This window comes from Pipistrellus hanaki (genome assembly GCF_964339955.1).
Source record: "Pipistrellus hanaki genome assembly, chromosome: 10".
NCBI lineage: Eukaryota > Metazoa > Chordata > Mammalia > Chiroptera > Vespertilionidae > Pipistrellus > Pipistrellus hanaki.
The window spans coordinates 69,307,469-69,328,649 of NC_140512.1; the positions used below are offsets into that span (position 1 = coordinate 69,307,469).

Sequence of the window (21,181 nt, forward strand, 5' to 3'; positions counted from 1 at the left end):
ATATATGAAATAATATTTTGGATATGTTTAATACTATAATAAAATATATTAAAAATTTTAATTATATATATGGCTTACATTTGTGGCTCAGATTATATTTCCATTGGACAATGCTTACCTGGAACATATTATCTTCCCATGTCCAGGAAAGTGTCCCTACTCTGCTTTCTAGAGTTTCTCCTAACAAGTCATTTACCACCTTTTATGAGCAAGTTGCTGAGTGGAGATCAAGTTGTGGTCTGAGGATAAGATCAAAATGCAGCAAAAGATAACAGTCATGGTGGGTTCTAGCTTATATGCTTCCTAGAATGATGGCTCTTAACTCTATCAGCTCTGGTGTTCCTTTTAACAGCAAATATTTTTTTAATTACACTCCCTTTACTGTTTTGAGATAAAGTTTGTAGATGATATAACCTAACTACACACATAAATTTAAAAAAATAGATGGTGTCTTAACCCTAACAGAAGAAAGAAAAAATCTTCTCTAATAAACGATGTTATTTCATGATGCTTCTATCTATACTTAGGATTATCTTGAATATGACAGTACAAATGCAGACAGAACACCATGAGTGACACTGCTACCTGTTATGGTAACTCAATAAATTCCTGAACAAAACAAAGTACAATCTTCCTTCCATTTACATGATAATTAAATTCCTTGCAAACTCAGCACTATCACAAACCTGAAAATTTACTTCATCTCCATATGTAAAATACAGGTTCAAGGATTAATTATTATGACCAGTGTTTTCACTTACACGAATGTTTAATAGAAACAAGTTTTCAAAAGAAACATATTTTTCCTAGTAAGTTTTTATTGATTTCAGAGAGAGGAAGAAAGAAGGAAACAGAGATGCAAACATCAATGCTGAGAGAATCATTGATTGGCTACCTCCTGCCCGCCCTCAACTGGGGATGGAGTCTAAAACCCCAGCACCTGCCTTGACCGGGTTGGAACAGTGACTTCCTGGTCAACGCTCAGCCACCGAGCCACACGGAGCCACACCGGCTGGGCCAGTAGGACATTGGAAAGCTCCGGGACAGACAATTGTTACTTGTGTGATACTATCTTACCACGTGCAAGACAGCTAACATTCTTGGCTCTTCTCCTCAAACATTTGGCAACAAAGTTGCTCCTGATCGCTTCCAGGTTACCCTCGGGGAGTGCCACCGGGTTGGGAGCCCTCCGTGGTGGTCAGAGGCCTGCCCGCCCCACCTCCCCTGGCTGCTTTCCCCTCTCTCCAGGCCCTAGCTGCCCTGGCCTCCCCAGTCCTTCTCAGCCAACCTCTTCCCTCTTCCTGGGCTCTGCCTTTTACCTGGAAACTCACATTTTGTTTGGGTAACTTACTGAAACGTTGGATTCTCAGCATTACCAAATTCCCAGTTTAATTCTTCCTGTCATGTTTTCCCATGGGAATGTGACAGTTCGGATTTCTGCCTAAGTTTATATTTGCCAGTGGGTGTGCGTTCAGTAGCAGCGCTCAGCTTCCCGAGGGAGGGCACCACGCCCACCCCGTCCGGCGCCGGTGACTCAGTGTCCAGACCGCGGCCTGCGCCCTCGTGGGCCAACACTGACAGGTCTGCCCGGGCCGAGCGCGGAGCTCCGCAGCCCGCGGGCAGTGCTGGGGGCGGAAACTGATCGCGGGGGTCGGGGGGAGGGTACTATTTTCCAGGGCAGATGGGAGGGAGGTTGAAGGTTTGGGGCGCTGAGGGCCACTCGGAGGAGCAGCCCTGGATGCACGCTGGTCCGTGAGGGGCGGCGGCTGGCCGCGCGGACACAGTCCCGGAGCCGCGGCACGCGGTCCCGGGGAGGCCTGGAGACCATAGAGAGGGCAGGGCGGAGCGAGCGGCCGGATGCGGTCACCATAGAGACGGGACTGACAGCGAGCGGAAGAGGAAGGAGGGGCCGGGCTGTGAGGTGGCAGCTGCAGCGGCGGAGCCGGCGCCTCGGCCGGACCTGGGGTCTGTTCCTCCTTCCCGCCCTTCCCCCACCGCCCCCGGCGACGGCGCCGCTCCCGCCCCACGCCCTCGCCCCGCTCCCCGGGACGGCGCTCCCCTCCGCCCCGGGCCCTGCAGCCGGGCCTCCGGCTTCGGCCTCCGGGTGCCCTGTTCCTCCGCCCGCAGCCGCAGGCGGGCCTGTGGCCCCGCGGAAGCCCCGAGCCCGGGGGCTTTGCCCTCCTCTCAGTCCCCCGCCCCTCGACAGCTCCGTGGCGCAGCCGGTTTTATTTCTGTTTGGAGCCTTAACAGCTAAAAGTCGCTTTGAGCCTTCTTTCCAGGACTAGAATGGGTCCGTGATCTCAGAGGGAGCATCCGCGGCCAGCGAGCCTCAGCCTGCCTTCCAGACCCCCTGCGTGGCTTCCAGCCGCTTCTCCTCGGCCTCGGTTTGGTTTGGGTACCTGGGGCCTTGGTAAAACCGGACAGCAAGGAGCTCTAACACCGTCTCAGTTACTGTCACTTGCCTCCTGTCCTCCTGAAGAGGGAGGTGGGCAGCACCAGCCTCTGAGCATCGGGGTTGGGGAAGGAGGTGCTACAAAATGGCTCCGTCAGCCACTGTGCTTCTCTGAGAGCTGGGGGCTGGCTCTCGCTGTCTGCCCCTCATTTGGGTGGGCAGAGCTTCCTGTGCCATTCCAGTGGCTCTTGACCGCTCCTGACTGGAAGGAGGTCACTACAGCCCTGTGTTTCCTTGGCTCTCAGGAGTGGAGTAGAAAGAGGCCCTGATCCCTTTCATAAAGTGAAGAACCGGGCCAGGCACTCTGAGGAAGGGTAGGGAGGCAGCTCCTCAGGGGGGGCCCTGTTCTGATGAAGCATGAGCTTTCCCCTGACCCCTTCTTTATCAGTTGCTGCTGGCTCTTGACTTAGTCTGCAGATGTGTGTGGTCCTTTTTGGGTTAAGTTTGGCAGGAGGGAGTTTTGTTGCCTCCCTTTTCTGCTGGAAGACAGACCATAAGCCATTAGCAGGTGAACTTGATTCTAATATTTATTACCGTTTGGACTGAGGGTTAGATCTGGCACTTTGATAACAGAGACCAGCCAGACAGGATTGTGAAGGCGGGACAGTCCAGCTTACTGGGGATGCTGGGCCTCGATGCAAACACACCTTGTTCTGCTGCTGACCGCACGGACCCCAGGTTCCCTGGTTAAACTGCATGCCTACCAGTGGCCTGGCACCCGTCAACCCACTGAGTGCTCCTTGAGGCTGTGCCCTCTGGAGCATGCGCACAGCAGGGCCTACCACCATGCGACTGAGCTCCCTGTTGGCTCTTCTGCGACCAGCACTGCCCCTCATCCTGGGGCTGTCTCTGGGATGCAGCCTGAGCCTCTTGCGGGTTTCCTGGATCCAGGGTGAGGGAGAAGATCCCTGTGTAGAGGCTCTGGGGGAACCAGGAGGCCTGCAGAATCCCGACTCAAGAATTGGGCTTGACCAAAGTGATGAAGAGTTCAAACCGCGGATTGTCCCCTACTATAGGGATCCCAACAAGCCTTACAAGAAGGTGCTGAGGTGAGAGCTGATTGCGTGCATAGTCCCCTGACCCCACTTTAGGGCTGTCCAAGGCTTTGCCTCTGCTTTCGGTGGTAATCTGTGTTGGTCTCCGTGGAGCAATTCTTACCATTGTGGTTTGTTCTATTTTTTCCCCCTCTTCCTCAGTCTAAGAAAGTCTCACCCATTGGTGTTGCATTAGTGCTAGATGTTCTTAAATAGGGTAGGAATTGCATCTACTTCATCTAACCCATCATTAGTACCCCCCCTCCCCAATGTCAGCTATTCAGGGGGTGATTACTCCTGGAGCTAATTAATATTAATGAGGAGGTCTGTTGCTTCTCTTTTCTCACCTCTAACTATCTCATTTCTAGAGGGATGTGTGTGCTCTACAGGCTGGGTTCCTGAGATGAGGGAGTTGACCCTTGACACACTGGTCTCTCCACAGGACTCGGTACATCCAGACAGAGCTGGGCTCTCGGGAGCGGTTGCTGGTGGCTGTTCTGACTTCTCGGGCCACGCTGTCCACTTTGGCTGTGGCTGTGAACCGCACAGTGGCCCACCACTTCCCTCGGTTACTGTACTACACTGGACAGCGAGGGGCCCGGGTTCCAGCAGGGATGCAGGTGGTATCTCATGGGGACGAGCGGCCGGCCTGGCTCATGTCAGAGACCCTGCGCCATCTGCACGCACACTTTGGGGCCGACTACGACTGGTTCTTCATCATGCAGGATGACACGTATGTGCAGGCCCCCCGCCTGGCAGCCCTCACTGGCCACCTCAGCATCAACCAAGACCTGTACTTGGGCCGGGCGGAGGAGTTCATCGGCGCTGGCGAGCAGGCCCGGTACTGCCACGGGGGCTTTGGCTACCTGTTGTCTCGGAGTCTCCTACTTCGATTGCGGCCACATCTGGACGGCTGCCGAGGGGACATTCTCAGTGCCCGTCCTGATGAGTGGCTTGGCCGCTGCCTCATCGACTCTCTGGGTATCGGCTGTGTCTCGCAGCACCAGGTGACAGCCCTTTCCAGTCAGCTCGGGTCCCTGACAGCTTAGCGGTGACAGGGACTGGTCTCCGGGCTGGTGATGCTGCTCCTTCCCAGCAGCACACGGCACCCTCTGGTTTGCCCTTCACAGATGCGGAGTGTGCCTCTGGCTGCCTGCTGACCTCAGGCGGTCTCAGGCCTGGGGGCTGTCCAAAGTGGCATCTTCTCAGGGACCCTGTGAGAAGATAGAAAGGTGCCCCCTCCTCATCAGTCCTCCATCCATCTGCCCCCTCCTCATCAGTCCTCCATCTGCCCCTCCCTCCATCCCCTTCCCTGACACTCGCACAGTCGTGAACAATCTGGGAACGTTCTAGAGATGGCTACTGTTTCGGAGAAGCGAGGTAATCCCTGTTCTAGCCCTGGGAGCTGCCCTGTCTCTGGGACTGGCATCTTAGGAGCACTCGCTGGCTCATGGTGGTCATTCCCAGGAGAAACGGGGGCTCTCTGGGGAGAGTACCCTTAGTTGCCTACTGAACATGCTTTTTTCCAAAATTTAGCAGTGAGAGTAAGGCCCCCACTTGGTCCTTGCAGTCATGGGTGAACGCCGGGTTTGGTCAGGGCGGATTGAGACGGCAGCCCTCCGAGTGTGGCATTGATTGGTCTGATTGGTCCGTCTAGGGGCAGCAGTATCGCTCATTTGAACTGGCCAAAAACAGAGACCCTGAGAAGGAGGGAAGCTCGGCTTTCCTGAGTGCCTTTGCAGTGCACCCGGTGTCGGAGGGGACCCTCATGTACCGGCTCCACAAGCGCTTCAGCACCCTGGAGCTGGAGCAGACGTACAGCGAAATAGAGCAACTGCAGGTGAGCCGGGCCGGTTGGAATGAGTGGCAGCTGAGGGGGAGGCTGGTGGGATAGGAAGAAGCTGATCATACCTACATTTTATTTTTATCCTCACCCAAGGATATTTTTCCATTGATTTTTGAGAGAGTGGAAGGGAGGGGGAGAGACAGAGAGAAAAACACCAATGTGAGAGAGACAAGACACATCCATTGGTTGCCTCCCGCATATGCCCCGATCAGGGCCAGGAATCGGCCTGCAAACGAGGTACATGCCCGACTGAAATTAAACCCAGGATCCTTTAGTCTGCAGGCGGATGCTCTATTCATGGAGCCAAACCAGCTAGGGCTAACCGTACCTAAGTTTAAATCAGCTCCAGAGAGAAGGGGCCCTTGGGTCCAGGCCAGTCATCAGATGAGCTCCTGGAACAACCCGGATTAGAAGGGTTTGATGGTGAACTGTGAGGGTCAGGGCTCGGAACAGTGTGCCACTCCAGTAGCGCTTCTCACCAAGGACGCTACCACCCCTAAGTCCCCTGACTTCTAGCCTTGTCCTTAAAAACCAGGGGTTTGAAGGATATTCTAGTTTACTGTGGGGTTGCCAGGAGGTGTGTTCTCAGGAGGATGGGAGTTCATGGGGTTTTGGAGAGGGAGCAGTTGAGCTTTGTATGTCATGATGCTTTAAAGTCTGTCTGCCAAAGCACACCCCACCACCACCTCCTCACTGCATTTTTGTACGGGAGTGTAATTCATATGCCTACTGCATTTATAGAGGGAGAACGTACGGTACAGGGAATTGAGTGATTAGCCAAGGGGCACCCCACTAAGTGTCAGGACAGAGCTCAGAGCCCAGGACGGGTCGGGGCCTGAGGACTACCTAGCTCCCTGCTTGACTGTGGGTCCCTCCTGCCCTAGGCTCAGATCCGGAACCTGACCGCGCTGACCCCCGAGGGGGAGGCGGGGCTGAGCTGGCCTGTGGGGCTCCCCGCCCCGTTCACTCCGCGCTCTCGATTTGAGGTGCTGGGCTGGGACTACTTCACAGAGCAGCACATCTTCTCCTGTGCGGATGGGGCGCCCAAGTGCCCCCTGCAAGGGGCTAGCCGGGCGGACGTGAGCGACGCTGTGGAGACGGCTCTGGAGCAGCTGAATCGGCGCTATCAGCCCCTGCTGCGATTCCAGAAGCAGCGGCTGCTCAATGGCTACCGGCGCTTCGACCCGGCGCGGGGCATGGAGTACACCCTGGACCTGCTGCTGGAGGCCGTGACGCGGCGCGGGCACCGGCGGGCTCTGGCCCGCAGGGTCAGCCTGCTGCGGCCGCTGAGTCGAGTGGAAATCCTGCCCATGCCCTACGTCACGGAGGCCACCCGTGTGCAGCTGGTGCTGCCGCTCCTGGTGGCGGAGGCTGCTTTGGCCCCTGCTTTCCTCGAGGCCTTCGCGGCCAGCGTTCTGGAGCCACGAGAGCATGTGTTGCTCACTCTCCTGCTGGTCTACGGGCCACAGGAAGGTGGCCGGGGGGCCCCGGACCCGTTTCTCGGGGTGAAGGCTGCAGTGGCCGAGTTGGAGCGACGGTACCCTGGGACGAGGCTGGCCTGGCTCGCCGTGCGGGCGGAGGCCCCTTCCCAGGTACGGCTCATGGACGTGGTGTCTAAGAAGCACCCGGTGGACACGCTGTTCTTCCTCACCACCGTGTGGACCCGGCCCGGCCCCGAAGTGCTCAACCGCTGCCGCATGAACGCCATCTCTGGCTGGCAGGCCTTCTTCTCCATCCATTTCCAGGAGTTCCACCCCGCCCTGGCCCCACAGAGGTCTCCCCCGGGGGCCGGCCCCGACCCCCCAGCCCCTCCAGGTGCTGACCCTGCCCGGGGGGCTCCTGGAGGAGGCCGATTCGACCGCCACGCTTCCGCGGAGGGCTGCTTCTACAACGCCGACTACCTGGCTGCCCGCGCCCGGCTGGCCGCTGAACTGGCAGGCCAGGAAGAGGAGGAAGCCCTGGAGGGGCTGGAGGTGATGGATGTGTTCCTCCGGTTCTCAGGGCTCCACCTCTTCCGAGCCGTGGAGCCAGGGCTGGTGCAGAAGTACTCCCTGCGGGACTGCAGCCCTCGGCTCAGCGAGGAACTCTATCACCGCTGCCGCCTGAGCAACCTGGAGGGGCTGGCCGGACGGGCCCAGCTCGCCATGGCCCTGTTCGAGCAAGAGCAGGGCAACAGCACCTAGCCTCGGGCTGCCACGTGTTCCCCTTTCTGCCTCAGCCCCAGGAGGGCTAAGCGAGATGGATGGAGAGCTTGTGGCTGTATTTTTTTAAAATAAGAAAATGTGATTAAAAGTGTCTTCTGCCAAAGTGATTTTAGGTCTAGGGAAACGGTCAGGAGAAGAATGAGGGAGGGGCTGGGGGATTTTCCCAGAGGGACCTACTGCCTCCCCTTCCTCCTCTCTCCTGGTTGCCAATGACCACACAGCTGCTAGCAGATGAATGACCTTTAATCCAGTTCCCCGCCTCACCCACAGGTGGGCAGAGGGTGCTGGCAGAGCCCGGTCCGGCGGCCCTGGCCCGCGGTGCTCACTCGCAGGGCTCCTAGGTGTTGCGCACCACCAGCGACTGCTCCAGCTCCTGCCTGCGCTGCTGGATCTTTAGAGAAATCAGAGCAGGAGGAGGGTTACGGTATTGCTGGTGAGTGACAGGACGACCTCGCCCACCCGCTGCCCACCCCGGAAGAGCATCTGGGAGCAGGGAGGGCTCCCAGGAGGTGAGGGACGTGGTGGAGTGGCAGGGGCACTGGAGGCTGAGGAGGGACGTTTCTCAGCGAGGAGGGGCCTGAGGTACCCGGGCCCCTTCACACCTTGCAGTAGAAGTAACGGCTGACAGCCTCCTGAGACCAGGGCTGGTGGTAGAACTCCGCCCGGCGCTCCTCCTCAGGGTTGCCTGCCACATCTGTCATCACCTGGGAGGGAGAGCGGAGTGAGCCTTGAGCCCGGACCCCTCCCGTCCCTGTGTACAACCTTGACTGTCTTCCTGATATGCTTGTCTTCCATCCAGTGCTCCCCAAGTCCCCTTCACCTTGAGGTCCCGGCTCTGGGAGCAGAGCAGGTCTTGGATGTAGCCTTTGGGGTCTCTGGAGAAGCTTAGCATGAAGTCCCTCTGGATCTTGAGCTGGTTTATGGACTCAATCGTCTCGTGGATCTACAGGTAGAAAGACAGAAGCTTTCACCTGGCTGTGGTGATGTGGAAGAAGGGGGGAGGGAGAGGGAAGCATGTGGGGGAAGGACTGCTGCTGTTCCTTTAACGAACAGTCCCTCGGGCCCCAGGCTGCTGCAGTCCCAGGGGAGGGGTTGTTAAGTCCTTCATCTCTCCATAGGCCCATGCTCGTGTCTGTCCTGTCTGTGCTCTGTCATTTCTGGGTTAACATCCCACTGCAGCTCTGGGCTCTGGCCCCACCTTACTGTCCAGAGCGCTGATCTCCTGCTGGTTGGCCGTGGACAGGAGGAAACTGCTCATCTGCCCCTTCAGTGGCTCCTCCACCTCCACATCAATGTCGTAGCACGCCGTCTTCTTCTGGTCCGACGGGTCCACACTGCCAGGAAGCCCAGCCCTGTGTTCACCTGCCCCCACAGAGCCCAAGGGCCCAGGGGAGGCGCAGTGGGGAGGGAGGGGGCATTGGAGTGGGAGGAGCAGGCAGGGCAGTGGGAAGTGATTCCCTGGTCTGAGGAGCAAGCCGGGCCTCACCTGATGACGTGATTGATGACAATTGGGTCAGGGGGCAACAGCAGAGCTGTGAGGCGTTGGGGAATCTCAGAAAACTTCAGCCGGGGACAATCAAAGATCTGAGGCAGGAGGAAGAGGTCACTCTTTTGTGCTTGGAAAGAGTGTAACTACAGTTCTAGACCCTTCCATTCTGGAAAGGCCACAAGAAGCTAGGCACATCTGATTCACAGGTCTGAAACTAGGGGGCCAGTGGGTTGGTGCGGTGCAATAGTTAAGGATGGACCCTGGGTCAGCCTGCCTAGGTACAAATTCTGCTCCCACCACTTACTATGCAGCCTGAGCAAGTTGCTTAACGACTCAGACCTCAGTTTCTTCATCTCTAGAATGGGGATAATAGGATCCCTCTCAGGGTTGTGGTTAGAATTCAATGCATCAGTACACTCAAAGTGCTTGGAACATACCTGCCTGACACGTGGCACGTGCTCAATAAACATCAACTGTTCTTTTTACTCCTCAGGCTTATCTACTGTGTTTATTTAAAATGTGTTAAGAATAATCTCTACTGCCCCGGCTGGTCGCTCAATGGTTAGAGCATCAACCTGTGGACTGAAGGGTCACTGGTTCAATTTTGGGTCAAGAGCACATAACTCAGCTTCGGGTTCTGTTCCCAGCCCCATAACAGCACATGCAGGAGGCAACCAGTCACTATGTCTCTCTCACATGGATGTTTCTCTCTTCCCCTCTTCCCTCCCACTCACCCTAAAATGGTCAATGGGGGGAAAAATACCCGCAGGCCCATTCAGTGTGGCTCAGTGGTTGAATGTCGACCCAAGAACCAGGAGGTCATGGTTTGATTCCCGGTCAGGGCACATGCCTGGGTTTCAGGTTCGATCCCCAGTAGGGGGTGTACAAGAGGCAGTGGATTGATGATTCTCATCACTGATGTTTCTATTTCCCCCTCCCTTCTTCTCTGAAAACAATAAAAATATATTTTAAAAAGGTATCCTCAGCCTGGACAGTATGGCTGAGTGGTTGAGCATCGTCCTATGAACCACACAATCAATTCCCAGGTTGCGGGCTCGATCCCCAGTGTGGGCTGTGCAGGAGGCAGAAGATCCATAATTCTCTCTCATCACTGATATTTCTCTCTCTCTCTTTTCCCTTCCTCTCTGAAATCAATAAAAATATATTTAAATTAAATAAGGTATTCTTGGGTGAGGATTAAGAAAAAAATCTCTACTTTGGTAGAATTTTTGTCAAACCCCTTTCATAGCAATTTGATTTTCCTAACTGTCCCGTGGGTTAGATGGGAGAAATAAGGAACCAGGCTCAAATGGCCAAGTAATTCACCCAGAGTCAGGACCCAGGACCAGACCCCGGAGACCCAACTCCAAGTGCCAAGAATATTACATTCCTGAGAGCTTTGTGGGGTTCCAGAGCTCCTTCACCTGGGATGGCTAAAATGCAGCATAGAGCTACACCATGGTAGGACCTGACTAGGACCCTGGTCTCTGGCTCCGAGAGAGTGCCTACGGTTTCCAATGCCTGAGAATCTAAAGGTAGGGGCGGTATTACCTTAGAGAGGCACTTCCCCTACCGGTGACTGTCTGCTCCCCCGCCCCTGGGCAGGGTACCTGCTGGAAGTACTTGTCCCCATTGATGTACTCCTTGTCGTGGGAGTCCTGCAGCCTGTTGGTCTTCACGTACTGCCACAAGGCCTGGACGATGGCGGAGCGGCTCTGCGTGTGCAAGCCCAGCAGCCGGGCCAGGCGGGGGTCCAGTTTGAACTGGGGAGGCTGTGAAAGGACCATGAAAATCAGGGAGTGCCGCCGAAACTGGTTTGGCTCAGTGGCTAGAGTAGGGGTGTCGAACTCAATCAGAGAAGGGGCCAAAATCTAAAATCCAGCCTAAATCGCGGGCCGAATGGTTTACTGAACAGTCATAAACTGACAATGTCATAAACTGACAGCGGAGTGCAGTGATGACAGCGCGGTGCGGTCCACATTGCAAGGCCTGGCGGGCTGGATTTGGCCCCCGGGCCTTGTGTTTGACATATGTGGGCTAGAGAGTCAGCCTGCAGACTCAAGGGTCCCGGGTTCGATTCCGGTCGGGTGCATGTACCTTGGCACCTTGGTTGTGGGCACATCCCCAGTGGGAGGTGTACAGGAGGCAGCTGACTGATGTTTCTCTCTCATTGATGTTTCTAACTTTCTATCCTTCTCCCTTCCTCTCTGTAAAAAATCAATAAAATATATTTTTAAAAATATAAATAAATAAATAAATAAATAAATAAATAAATAAAAGAAAATCAGGGAGTGGAAAGAGCTCAAAGCCAAGCAGCTTGGGACTGAGGTGGAAGTTGGGGTGGGGGAGGGGGAGGTACGACATGGGGACTTGGTTCCTTGAAAATGTGCTTCTGGAGAGGGGGTAGTGAGGAGGATGGGTCTCTTGGGATGCCTACCTTGGGGGCTTTAGCCCACCTGTCTAAGAGAAAGGGTGTGGGGGGCCAAAGGCTTCACGGTGCCTGCAGGGTGGGGGACTGGCACGGACCTGGTAGTCCAGCATGAGGAGCAGCGTGCAGCGCACACTCAGGTCCCCCGGCCTCTTCACCTGGAACCCGTCCGTCTCCTGGGTGGTGGGCGTCCGGTGCCACTGTCCACAGGGGAAGAGCTGGGTCACATCACGCCCATCTGGGCTGGGGAGGCTTGGCGCTCTAGGGCGGTCCCTGAGGCACATCTGTGCCGCGGAGGGACTGCGGGACTCGGGCCTGCGGGAGGGTGGCAATTCTAGGGCAATGTGGGGTCCGGGTCTTACCTCAACTAGGTGGTTGTCGGGGCCATAAAGGTCTTTGTCCAGCTCAATGACCAAACTCTTGAAGAAGGAAGAGAACTTTCGCTTCTGCTTGCTGGGCTGTGGGAGAAGAACAGGGACCGTGGGGGCAGAACAGGGACCGTGGGGGCAGAACGAGCTGGGAGGGGTGGGGCTGGTTGGGTAGGGCAGTGTGGTTAGAAGCAGGCCTCTGCACAACAGATGTCTCTCCAGGCCACCCACCCTGGTCAGGGCTGACTCCCTAACCCTCAGTGCAAACACCTAGTTCTGTCCTCCGTCCAGCCCAGCCCAGCCCCACCCAGGACACCTGGAGAGACCTGGGCCAAGACGTACGTCATCCAGGAGCTTCCCCTCCACCCGCAGCTCCCAGGAGGCGATGCTGCCATCAGAGTCCTCGGCATCCGGCTTCGCAGGGTTAAACGTGTTGGAGATGTAAAGACGCAGCTTCCGCTTTTGCTGTAGAAATAAAGAGTGTCCCACAGAGCAGGCAGCGTGTGCCCACCCGGCTACCCCATGTCTCCATTCTGGGAACAGGATGTAGAGTGCCTTCCCACCCCTAGACCAAGGCACCTTCATCGGCCTCTTCAGAGCCTCCTGGATGTCCACCCGCTTCCGCATGATGGTTTGATCCAGTTTCCTCTCAAACGCCAGGAGGTCCATGTAAGCCTGGGATTCAGGGACCAGCTCCCGGATCTGGAAGAGGAGGAGCAAGGCAGGGGACGGCTCAGCTGCTCTTATAGGTGGAATGTGTGCGTATCATGAGCCTCCAGGTACACAGAGGTGGAGGGGAGCTGGCTGGTTCTGGGACTTTGAGAGTGAGGATGGGACCTCGCCCAGGACGCCGTAGCCAGCAGTAGCAGCCTCATGTATAGGGACAAAAATTGCTTCTCCCTCTAGGGAGACCCATGCATTTCATGACTAGGGGAGGCCAGAGCCACCATGGACCCCAATAAACTCTGGGGCTTCACCTCCTCTGGTCCTTCCCTTTGTCACACAGCCTCTGGGCTTTCCTTGGGTGTCTGCAAACTGGCTAGGACCTTGGTATCCCTGGGACAGTAGGGGATGTGGTTGCTTGCCTCTGCCATGGCACTTCACCCAGTCACTCCAACTGATGTCTAAACCAGCTACCTGCCCCCCCCCCCCCCAACACACACAGCTCAGCATGTGCTTGGACCGCTGCAATTCAGTCCACTGCACCCCAGGCCCAGGATGCTACCCCTTTTGGTTCTGATCCTTCCCTCTGTCCCACACCCCCCGTCTGGTCTGGGGAGCCTCACTTCTTAATTAGCCTTTAAAACAAAAAATAAAACTGATTGTGACCGCTGAAGTTCTGCTCCTTAGCGGGAGGGGAGGCAAACTAGGTGGGGCAGCAAGCGGGGGTGGGGGTGGGGGCGAGAGGGTGGGGGAAGGGATCCGCTGGGGGCTTCTGTGAAAGGCACTCACCCTTTGAGGGAGGATTTTGTCAGCCATCTTCCTCCTCTTGGCACTGTACATTTTTAAAAGAAAAAACCAGGTTACCATGGTGACAGATCTGGGAGTAAGGAGGCCACCTGCTAAATTATCCCCCCTCTCCACCCGCCTGGCTGGGGTTCCCACAGCCCACTCCTCTGCCTGCTCCAGGGCTGCAACAGTGGTGTGTGGCCTGGCACTCTATCCTCTCTAAGGGGCAGAGGTGACCCGTCCTTTCTCTGGCCGGGAGCCTCCTCCAGCCCCAAGCCTGTGCCCTGACAGGGCAGACAATCCGAGACTCAGGAGGGGCTGAGGAGGGGACTGCGAAGGAAAAAGCTGGGAAGGAGACAGGGCAGAGAAGAGGGAGGGCGGCTCCTGAGGACTTTGCTATGCGGCTAAACTAGGGTCACTGTCCAAGGGAGGGGAGCCGACCCCGACCCCAGGCCCTGGAGCAGGAGGTGATGACGGGAAGCTGGTGAGGACTGCACCCCTGCCGCCCTGGGCTTGGAAGGGGATGCTGGTGCCCTCAGACCACCTGCCAACAGGGCCGGGGGGGGGGGGGGTGTGTGTGTGGACACTCCTAGGGACCCAGAGAGAATGTGTGGGGACATTCTCCCCTGGGACGTGACTTTGGGTGGAATTGGACTATTCCTGACTGGCTAGCTGCTTCTGACTTCCAAAGCACCTCAGAGAATCCTTGGCAAGTTTACAGCCCAGAGTAAAGGATGGCTCTATACTGCCCCCATGTGGTGTTCTCAACTACTGCCCCACCCTGTCCAAAAATCTATTCTAAGACTAGACAAGTCGCTTTCATTAAAGGTCGGACTTGTTTTGTTTGTGTGTTTGTGTTTGTTTGTTTTTGTTAATCTCCACCCGAGGATATTTTCCCCTTAATTTTTAGAGAGAATGGAGGGGAGCGGGAAAGACAGAGAGAAACAATGATGTGAGAGAAACACATTGATTGGTTGCCTCGTGCTGGGACCCGGGCTGGGGAGGAGCCTGCAACCAAGATACATGCCCTTGACTGGAATTGAACACAGGACCCTTTGGTCTGCAGGCTGATAATCTATCCACTGAGCAAAACCAGCTAGGGCTGTTTTTGTGTTTTTTAATAAAAAGACATTTTTATTGATTTCAGAGAAGGAAGAGGGGAAGAGAGAAACATCAATGATGAGAAATAATCATTGATCAGCTACCTCCTGCACGCCCTACACTGGGGATTGAGCCAACAACATAGGCATGTGCCCTGACTGGGAATCGAACCTGTGACCTCAGGTAGACGCTCAGCCATTGAGCCACACCAGCCAGGAAGGTCTGACTTGTTTTGAACAAAGTATCGGTGTGAGACTCTTCATTTATACAAAATAAATCAGGGACTTGTTAACTGTATAACAGGGTGGTTCACTTTGAAAGAGAATTCACCGTAGGATTCCCATAAACAGGGAATTTTCCTTGATGTGTAAAAAATATTTTATAATGAGGTATAATCCATATTACTCATTTTCCAGGACTCCATGTGGTGAGCAGAGGGAAGCATGTGTGTTTGGCTAAATGTGAAACCCAAAGGGGCATTTCTCTTGTCATGCACCAGCAGGGGCTTGGGGGGGGGGGCACCAGCTGGCTCCAACAAGGACATGGGCTGGCCTCGGTGTTGGGGCACACCTGGTCCGGAGGACAAATGATGACAGCTCTCCAACCTCTGGTGCCCGAGAGCAGGACTGGGCAGAAGACACCTCCTCACCCCAACAGGGCAGATTCCCCCCCCCCCCCCCCCCACACACACACACACACTAGGAATTCAGATTTCCAAGATCTGGAATGGGGCTTTAAACAGCCCAACCAGGGAATTCTGGGGAAGGTGCACCGGACAGCCACACTCTGAGAAACACAGTCCCGAAGCTCTGCCCGCAGTCCTCCTGCCAGCACACCCCCCCCCCCCCCCCATCCTAGAGGCTGAAGCATCACCCTTAACCTGGGAGCAGGGCTGGAGAGAGGGCTGGAGCAGGTGACGAGGAGAAAGGGCGCTGCGGCCGCAGCCCGACTCCGCTGGGCACACAAAGGAACCAGAGCGGTGCCCCTCTCTCCACTTCTCCAGAGGGCATCCCTCCCAGGACGGCTCGGCCCCCGCTGATCGCTCCTCCTCGCCCCTGCCAATCCCGCTCCTCGCCCACCCCGTCCCTGCGGCCCGCCCCCTCCGCGCTGGGCCCCACTCACCTGCGGCTCCGCGCGGGGGCGGTGGGCACCGGCTGGCCCTGGCTCTGGGCCTGGCTCTGGCCGGGCGGAGGCGCTGCTCGCTTGCGGGCGGGCTCCATGCCCGCGGGGGCCAGGCCGGGTCGCACGGCGGGGCTGCCCATGTATGGGGAGCCCGGGGGGCCCATGGGCGCCCCCTGGTGGGGCATCCGGGCTCCAGACGGCATCCCGGGGCGCTGGGTTGGGGAGGGGGGTGGCGGGTGAAGCAGAAACAGGCGCCCGCCGGTCAGAGCAGGGCCCGGCTGCAGGCGTGCGGAGCCGCGGCTCCCCCACCCCAAACCCGGCTGGTGACCCTGATGCCGCCGCGTGCACGGGGTGGGAGGGGCAGGGCGCCGGCACCGCGCGGTTCGGCGGAGGGGGCTTCGCTCTCGCTGCTGGAAGCTAACTGAAGCCAGGCAACTGCACGGGGCACTGCCAGCCTCGGATTTGCGGAAGGTACCGCGACAATGAATATTAATGGCGCCTTTGAACCTTTTCAAAGGATGTGCACATCCACACGCTCCCCGGGAAAACAGACTCAGAGGGTCCTTCCATCCCCACTTGGCAGATGAGGCCTCCGTGGCTCCGGGAGAGGAGTAACCTCGCCAAGGTCACACAGCTCCTCCTGGCCAAGGCAGCAGGAGGGGCCAGGTCCCCCTCCACCTAGGTTAGGGCCTGAGCTCCCTGCTGGGACCCCCGCAGGCCAACTTCCCTTTCCCTCCCTGCTTCCCGGGCTGTCCTGCCTTGCACCGTCCCTCTCCCAACCCCACCCACCCCTCTCTCTGGGCCCAGCTTTTGACCCCTCAGCCCCAACCTCTACCCCCTTCAGCTGACTCTACGCTTCCACACCTAGGGGCTTCACTGACTCGGTTCACCCCATAATTTGCTCCCCAGGTGAAGGCTGGAGGTGGGTCTGGCGGCAACCTGAGAGGCTGAGGTCAAACCCCACCATGATTCTCTGATGGGGTGGGGGCGGGGGAAGGCAGCGAGGAGCCGGAGTGGCTGCCAGAGGGCTTGGGTAGGTCAACAGCAGCATATTTCCTCTTACAATCATCTTTCCTTCCTGTAGGCTGAATCTCCAGAGATGCTCTCATCATAGACCTCTACTCCCCACCCCCCAGTGAGGTCACAAGTCAGGGCTCAAAGCGGGCTATGGAGAGACGGATGAGGCAGGTGTATTCCCTTGACACTATCCAGGTGCTCAGATGGTATGTAAATGAGATGCAAATACACCGAGTGAAGTGTTCCACAGACTTTTTAAACCCCACCTCTCTGGATTCCAGATGAGAGGTTGGGGAGGACCAGAGGGGCTGGAAAGTGGAGGGTGGGTGGAATGGGGTTTGGGACGGGGGTGCAGCCCCTTGGCCCTGTTATCATTTAAATGCTACCACTTTAGCCCTAGCTGGTTTGGCCCAGTGGTTGGAGCATTAGCCCTCAGGCTGAAGAGTCCCAGGTTCGACTCCTGTCAAGGGCATGTACCTCAGTTGCAGACTCAATGCCCCGCCCAGGTTGGGGCGTGTGTGGGAGGCAACCAATCAATGTGTCTCTCTCACATCAATGTTTCTCTCTGTCTTTTTTCCTCCCTCCCACTCTAAAAACCAATGGAAAAAATATCCTCCGGTGAGGATTAACAATGAAAATACTACCACTTTACCCCCGGAATGCAGCTGCCCCCAGGGACAGGAGAGCCCTGACCCCAAAGTGGGTGAATTCCTTCTAACTGCCTAGCATTGCGTCTAACCCTCATTCCCAGCCAACCAGCTGTCTCTGTCCATCTCTCCCACATGTGTCTGCCTCCCCCACCCACCTGACCCTGTCACTCACACCTCCAGGGTGGTGGCCCGGAATGGAGCCCAGGCCGGCCGGTCCCCACCAGCACAGATGAGGCACTGGGAGTGGGGCGGTGGGGCTCATACCCATTCAAGAACTGAAGCTCTAAGTTGACCAAATAAAAAACCTCCCACAAGTTAGCTTTTCTCCCACCTAAATGGGCTTTCTTTGCGGGACTTCCCCAAACAACAAGGTTAGACAACTCAGCTGGCCAACTTGAACATCCCTGGGGAGTTACCCCCCCCCCCCCCCCCGAGGTTTGGGCTGGAGGACAGGCTACGGCAAGGAACCCCATTTTCCTTATCAGCTGCTCTCCCATTTATCAAGGCCAGTGACACTCACTGATCTGCTGAAGAGGCCCCGGGAGCTGTGGCAGCCACCAGGGCCACCCCCATGATGGGCCGGGGTTCTAGGGGCCCCCTCACTGACAGCATGCCTTCCTTGGGGTCAGAACCAAATCTGGCCACAGTCAATCTGACTGCTTCCTCTGTACCTGGCTCCAACCCTAGTGCCCATGTCAAGTTCTGAGACCTCTGCCTCTTCCAACCAACTGCCGTCCACCCCTCTCCCAGCCTGGCCCTTGATGCCTCTGCCTGATGCTCCCCTGCCCTCAGGTGGCCCTGGCACCCTCCAGCTCCCTGCACCTCCCAATCCTGCTCTTGTCAGGAGTCTTGGCCTCCGGCCTCACTCCCTGACTCCAGCCTTCCTTCACACCTTTGAGGCATTTAGGACAGCAGCTTTTGGTGGCTGAGTCTGTCAGGGGGATCCATCTCAGACCCCTTCATCTTGGGGTCTGTCCCTGGAGATGGCCTCTGTCGGGCTCTGATGGCAGAGGCCACCAGCCAAGCCCCAGAGTCCTCCTCCTGAGATGCACAGGCTGTTCAGCCAGAGCTTCCTGCTCCCCGTGCCTCCAGGGGTCACCTGCTCCTGGCTCCTAAGATACCATCAGAGACACTCTCCCAACAGATGAGCACAGTCCAGCACACGCCATGTCCCCACCCCCACCCCCACCCCCGGGGCAGGGGTAGCACCTGGGCCCGCAGGGGGAAGAACGGAGGAAAATGTGTCTGGTACAGAGGGGAGCCCCCCTTGGCGATGGGGGGACAGTCTCCGCGTCCCAACCCCAGCCCTGATAAGCGCCCAGGCAAACGCCTCCCCGGCCGCCCGGGAGCCCATCCCCGGCGGCGCCCGGCGACGTGTGCGGTGCCCGGGCGCCGGCTCCGTCCCGGGGCCCGGCCGAGGGCTGGGCGCCCGCCGGGGCCGGGGGCAGAGCGGGAGCCCACTCCCGGCCCCTCCCGGCGGCCCTCCATTCAGCCCGAGCCAGGTGGCTCGCCCTCCCCCGGCAACTTTGCCCCACTCACCACCCCATGGACCAGAAACTCAAAAAGTTTGCTTTTCGTGGCTTTGCGCGCCCCTCCGGCAACTTCGTCCGCGGCCATCGGGATGGGCTCGGCGGCTCCTCTCACTCTCTCCCTCTCTTTCTCTTTCTTTCCCTTTTCTGCCTTTTTTTCCCTCCAACTCTCCCCTCTGAGTCCTGCTGGGCGCTCTCACACTTCTACTCGAGCGGAGTGGGGAGGGGGCCCCTTCAGGGCTGCCCTGACGGCCCACGGCCCTCGCCGCCGCCGCCGCGGCCGCCGCATTCCTGCGCCGATAAGCCCGAAATAGTCCGCGGCCGGGGGCTCCGCGCTCCGGCCGGGCGCCGCCCGCCCCGCCGGCCCACAGCGCGATAAGCGCCGGCCGCGGGGAGCCCGGCCGGGCGCGGGGGGCGCGGGGGGCAGGCGGCCGCCGGGGCGGCGGGGGGCGCGGGGCGGGGGCGCGGGGGGCTCGCCGCCGCCGCTGTCGCCGCAAATAGTTTCTCGGGTTGGGAGTGCGCCGGCCGGGCAGGCCGGGAACAGCCAGTTCCAACTTTCCCCCAAGTGGCTCCGGCTGCATTTCTGAGGCCCTTTCCCCAGAGACCTGGCAGGCCAAGTAGGGAAACATTCGCCGGAGGGACGGGGGGAGCCGCGCCCGGGCCGGGCCGAGGCCTGGCTCCCGCGGTGGGTGTGCCGAACGGCGGCGCCCTCCGGCCGCAGTGTGGGCGCCCTTGTCCGCCCCGCGCCGTGGGGGCGGCGGGTGGGTGTTTGTGGGGCGGCGGCGGGTGGGTGTCTGTGGGCGCGCTCGGACAAACGCCTCTGTGTGCCTCTTCCACCCCGGGCCGCGGGCGCGTGCGGGGCGGGTGCGTGTGTGGCAGGACCTGGCTGTGTCCCCGGCTCGGTATGAGTCTATTTCTGGGTCTGAGAAGCTTTGTCTGTCTGTGTCTGTGTGTGGAAGTGAGGGCGGGAGGGGGTGTCTTTTGGAAAGAGCGAGGTGGGTCGGGCTCATGGGAACAGGAAGAGAAAGATGTGGGGAAGGCAGGAGCTGGGGGGCGGGGTGCTTGAAGGTGGGTGGGTAGAGAGCATGAGGCCAGCAGGGCCTGATGGCTTTGGGATGGGTGTGGGGTGGGCAACTCGGAGCAGCCGGGGCTCCTGGGTTTGGTGGCGCCAGCCTCAAGACCCCGAAGAGAGCAGGGGTGCTGGAGGAGTCACGAGGACGCTCCAGGAGGCTGCGGCGGTGGGAGCAGGCGGTCCTCTGGGTGAAGGAGGGACAGGAAATAGGAGGGGCAAGTCAGGAGATCTACAGGCTAGGAACCCTGGCCCCGCCCATGTCCCCCCACACCACACCCCTCTCTCCTCCAGAAAGAACCCCGGGGTTATGGGGACCACAATGGGTCAAGCTTATGGCCCTCTTGGGGCTGCACTGTCAGAGTCCAGGTGAGGAGAGGGGGCAATTTGTTGGAAAACATATTTGAAGTTAGGCCTCCAGATCCAGCATTGCACTGGGGTTTGGCTGAGGGGGCTGGGCCCCAACCCTTCAGAATGCCTTCAGAGGTCAGGACAGAGAACTGTGGCAGTATTCGGCATGGGGAGTCTCTTCCGCCTGCACCCTGGTTTCCCTTGGGCCTAGAGGCTCTGGGCCATTGGGGCATCCACTGTCAGTCCCCTGAAACGCAGAGAAGAGGGGTGGTCCACGATGCCCCTCCTCCACCCTGGCTTAGCTGGGACCAGATCCCCTTTCTACCAGATCTCTACCTGGGTTCCACCCAGACCCAGGCCCACGGAGACTGGGCCCTGGGGGTGGGTGGGGAGAAGTGGTGGATGCGGGCAATCTGGGGAGCCGATCTCCATCCCGTTCACTAACACACCCCGCCCGGCTCACTCCCATTTCCCAGCTTCTGCTCCAGATGTCCTTTGCCTGGAAGGCCCTCCACCGCCCTCTGCTTGTTCTGATCACATTCATCCTTTAAGCCCAGCTCAGGTGCCACCTCCCCCAAGAAGCCTGCCCTTGTCCGCTCGTGCACACGGATCTTTCTCTTTGAATGTCATTGCCACCTACCCTGTGGCATGAACTGGCACTGAGCTGACCAAGGGCTGACGTGCTTCGTGTGTGTTAGGCAGGGCCTGGCTTTAAGTCCCGCTCGCTCCTCCGCCCGGCCTGGGCACAGGGACTCCGCATGACCAAACACCTGCTGACTCTTCAGCCACCCACGGCTCAGTGGCCAGTGGACAGGACTCATGCTTGGCCACTTACCTGAAGGCGTGAGTCACCCTGGGCTGGGCACCCCCACCCTCTGGGGGTGCTTCTAGCACGGACATGTGAAACCACGGGCCTGGGGGTCTGGGGATCTGGGCAGGGGCAGACTCCTCTTGGCTCTGTGTAAAGCAGAGTTCTCCATTCCCAGAGAGGCATTTTGGAAAAAGAAAACAGCAGAGGAGGTGGATGGGTGCCTCGTAAGCAGCTGGGCAGTGTGAGGGTCGGAGGGCTCAG

The 21,181-nt window shown here is 58.1% G+C and overlaps 2 protein-coding genes and 1 long non-coding RNA gene across 5 annotated transcripts in view; 2 read left to right on the forward strand and 1 right to left on the reverse strand.

Moving 5' to 3' along the window:
- Window positions 1-1,679: 1,679 nt before the first annotated feature.
- On the forward strand, window positions 1,680-7,639 carry CHPF2 (chondroitin polymerizing factor 2). Of its 2 annotated transcripts, XM_084897512.1 has the most exons (5): window positions 1,680-3,501; window positions 3,929-4,106; window positions 4,212-4,493; window positions 5,144-5,326; window positions 6,217-7,639. In XM_084897512.1, exons 1-5 carry the CDS (start codon window positions 3,215-3,217, stop codon window positions 7,513-7,515), a joined length of 2,229 nt encoding a protein of 742 aa, XP_084753638.1. In that variant the 5' UTR covers window positions 1,680-3,214; the 3' UTR covers window positions 7,516-7,639. The 2 variants fall into 2 exon arrangements, with proteins under 2 accessions (XP_084753638.1, XP_084753637.1); XM_084897511.1 differs by having other exon boundaries at window positions 1,681-3,501; window positions 3,929-4,493.
- Window positions 7,640-7,761: 122 nt separating this feature from the next.
- Window positions 7,762-21,181, reverse strand: part of SMARCD3 (SWI/SNF related BAF chromatin remodeling complex subunit D3) — a 35,805-nt gene continuing 22,385 nt past the window's right edge. Inside the window, exons 1-13 of one of the 2 annotated variants that reach the window (XM_084897540.1) lie at window positions 18,700-18,987; window positions 15,494-15,705; window positions 13,274-13,316; window positions 12,401-12,523; window positions 12,164-12,286; window positions 11,816-11,911; window positions 11,552-11,653; window positions 10,636-10,797; window positions 9,023-9,120; window positions 8,735-8,870; window positions 8,357-8,479; window positions 8,139-8,240; window positions 7,762-7,927 (exon numbers count right to left, since the gene is read on the reverse strand). In XM_084897540.1, the coding sequence (XP_084753666.1) occupies window positions 7,874-7,927; window positions 8,139-8,240; window positions 8,357-8,479; window positions 8,735-8,870; window positions 9,023-9,120; window positions 10,636-10,797; window positions 11,552-11,653; window positions 11,816-11,911; window positions 12,164-12,286; window positions 12,401-12,523; window positions 13,274-13,316; window positions 15,494-15,705; window positions 18,700-18,777 (1,452 nt within the window). In that variant the 5' untranslated portion in view covers window positions 18,778-18,987 and the 3' untranslated portion in view covers window positions 7,762-7,873. Of the gene's footprint in view, window positions 7,928-8,138; window positions 8,241-8,356; window positions 8,480-8,734; window positions 8,871-9,022; window positions 9,121-10,635; window positions 10,798-11,551; window positions 11,654-11,815; window positions 11,912-12,163; window positions 12,287-12,400; window positions 12,524-13,273; window positions 13,317-15,493; window positions 15,706-18,699; window positions 18,988-21,181 lie in introns of those variants that run through there. The other variant, XM_084897541.1, reaches the window with a different exon arrangement.
- On the forward strand, window positions 8,367-9,510 carry LOC311629464. The gene is made up of 2 exons (XR_014796204.1): window positions 8,367-8,485; window positions 8,655-9,510. It is a non-coding gene; the product is annotated as an uncharacterized lncRNA (long non-coding RNA).

Bases quoted from the DNA above. Each gene is read 5' to 3' on its own strand.
- CHPF2 (XM_084897511.1), top strand. From the start codon at position 3,215: ATGCGCACAGCAGGGCCTACCACCATGCGACTGAGCTCCCTGTTGGCT. The intron at 3,502-3,928 runs GTGAGAGCTGAT...GTCTCTCCACAG, and splicing joins CCTTACAAGAAGGTGCTGAG to GACTCGGTACATCCAGACAG. The intron at 4,494-5,143 runs GTGACAGCCCTT...TGGTCCGTCTAG, and splicing joins GCTGTGTCTCGCAGCACCAG to GGGCAGCAGTATCGCTCATT.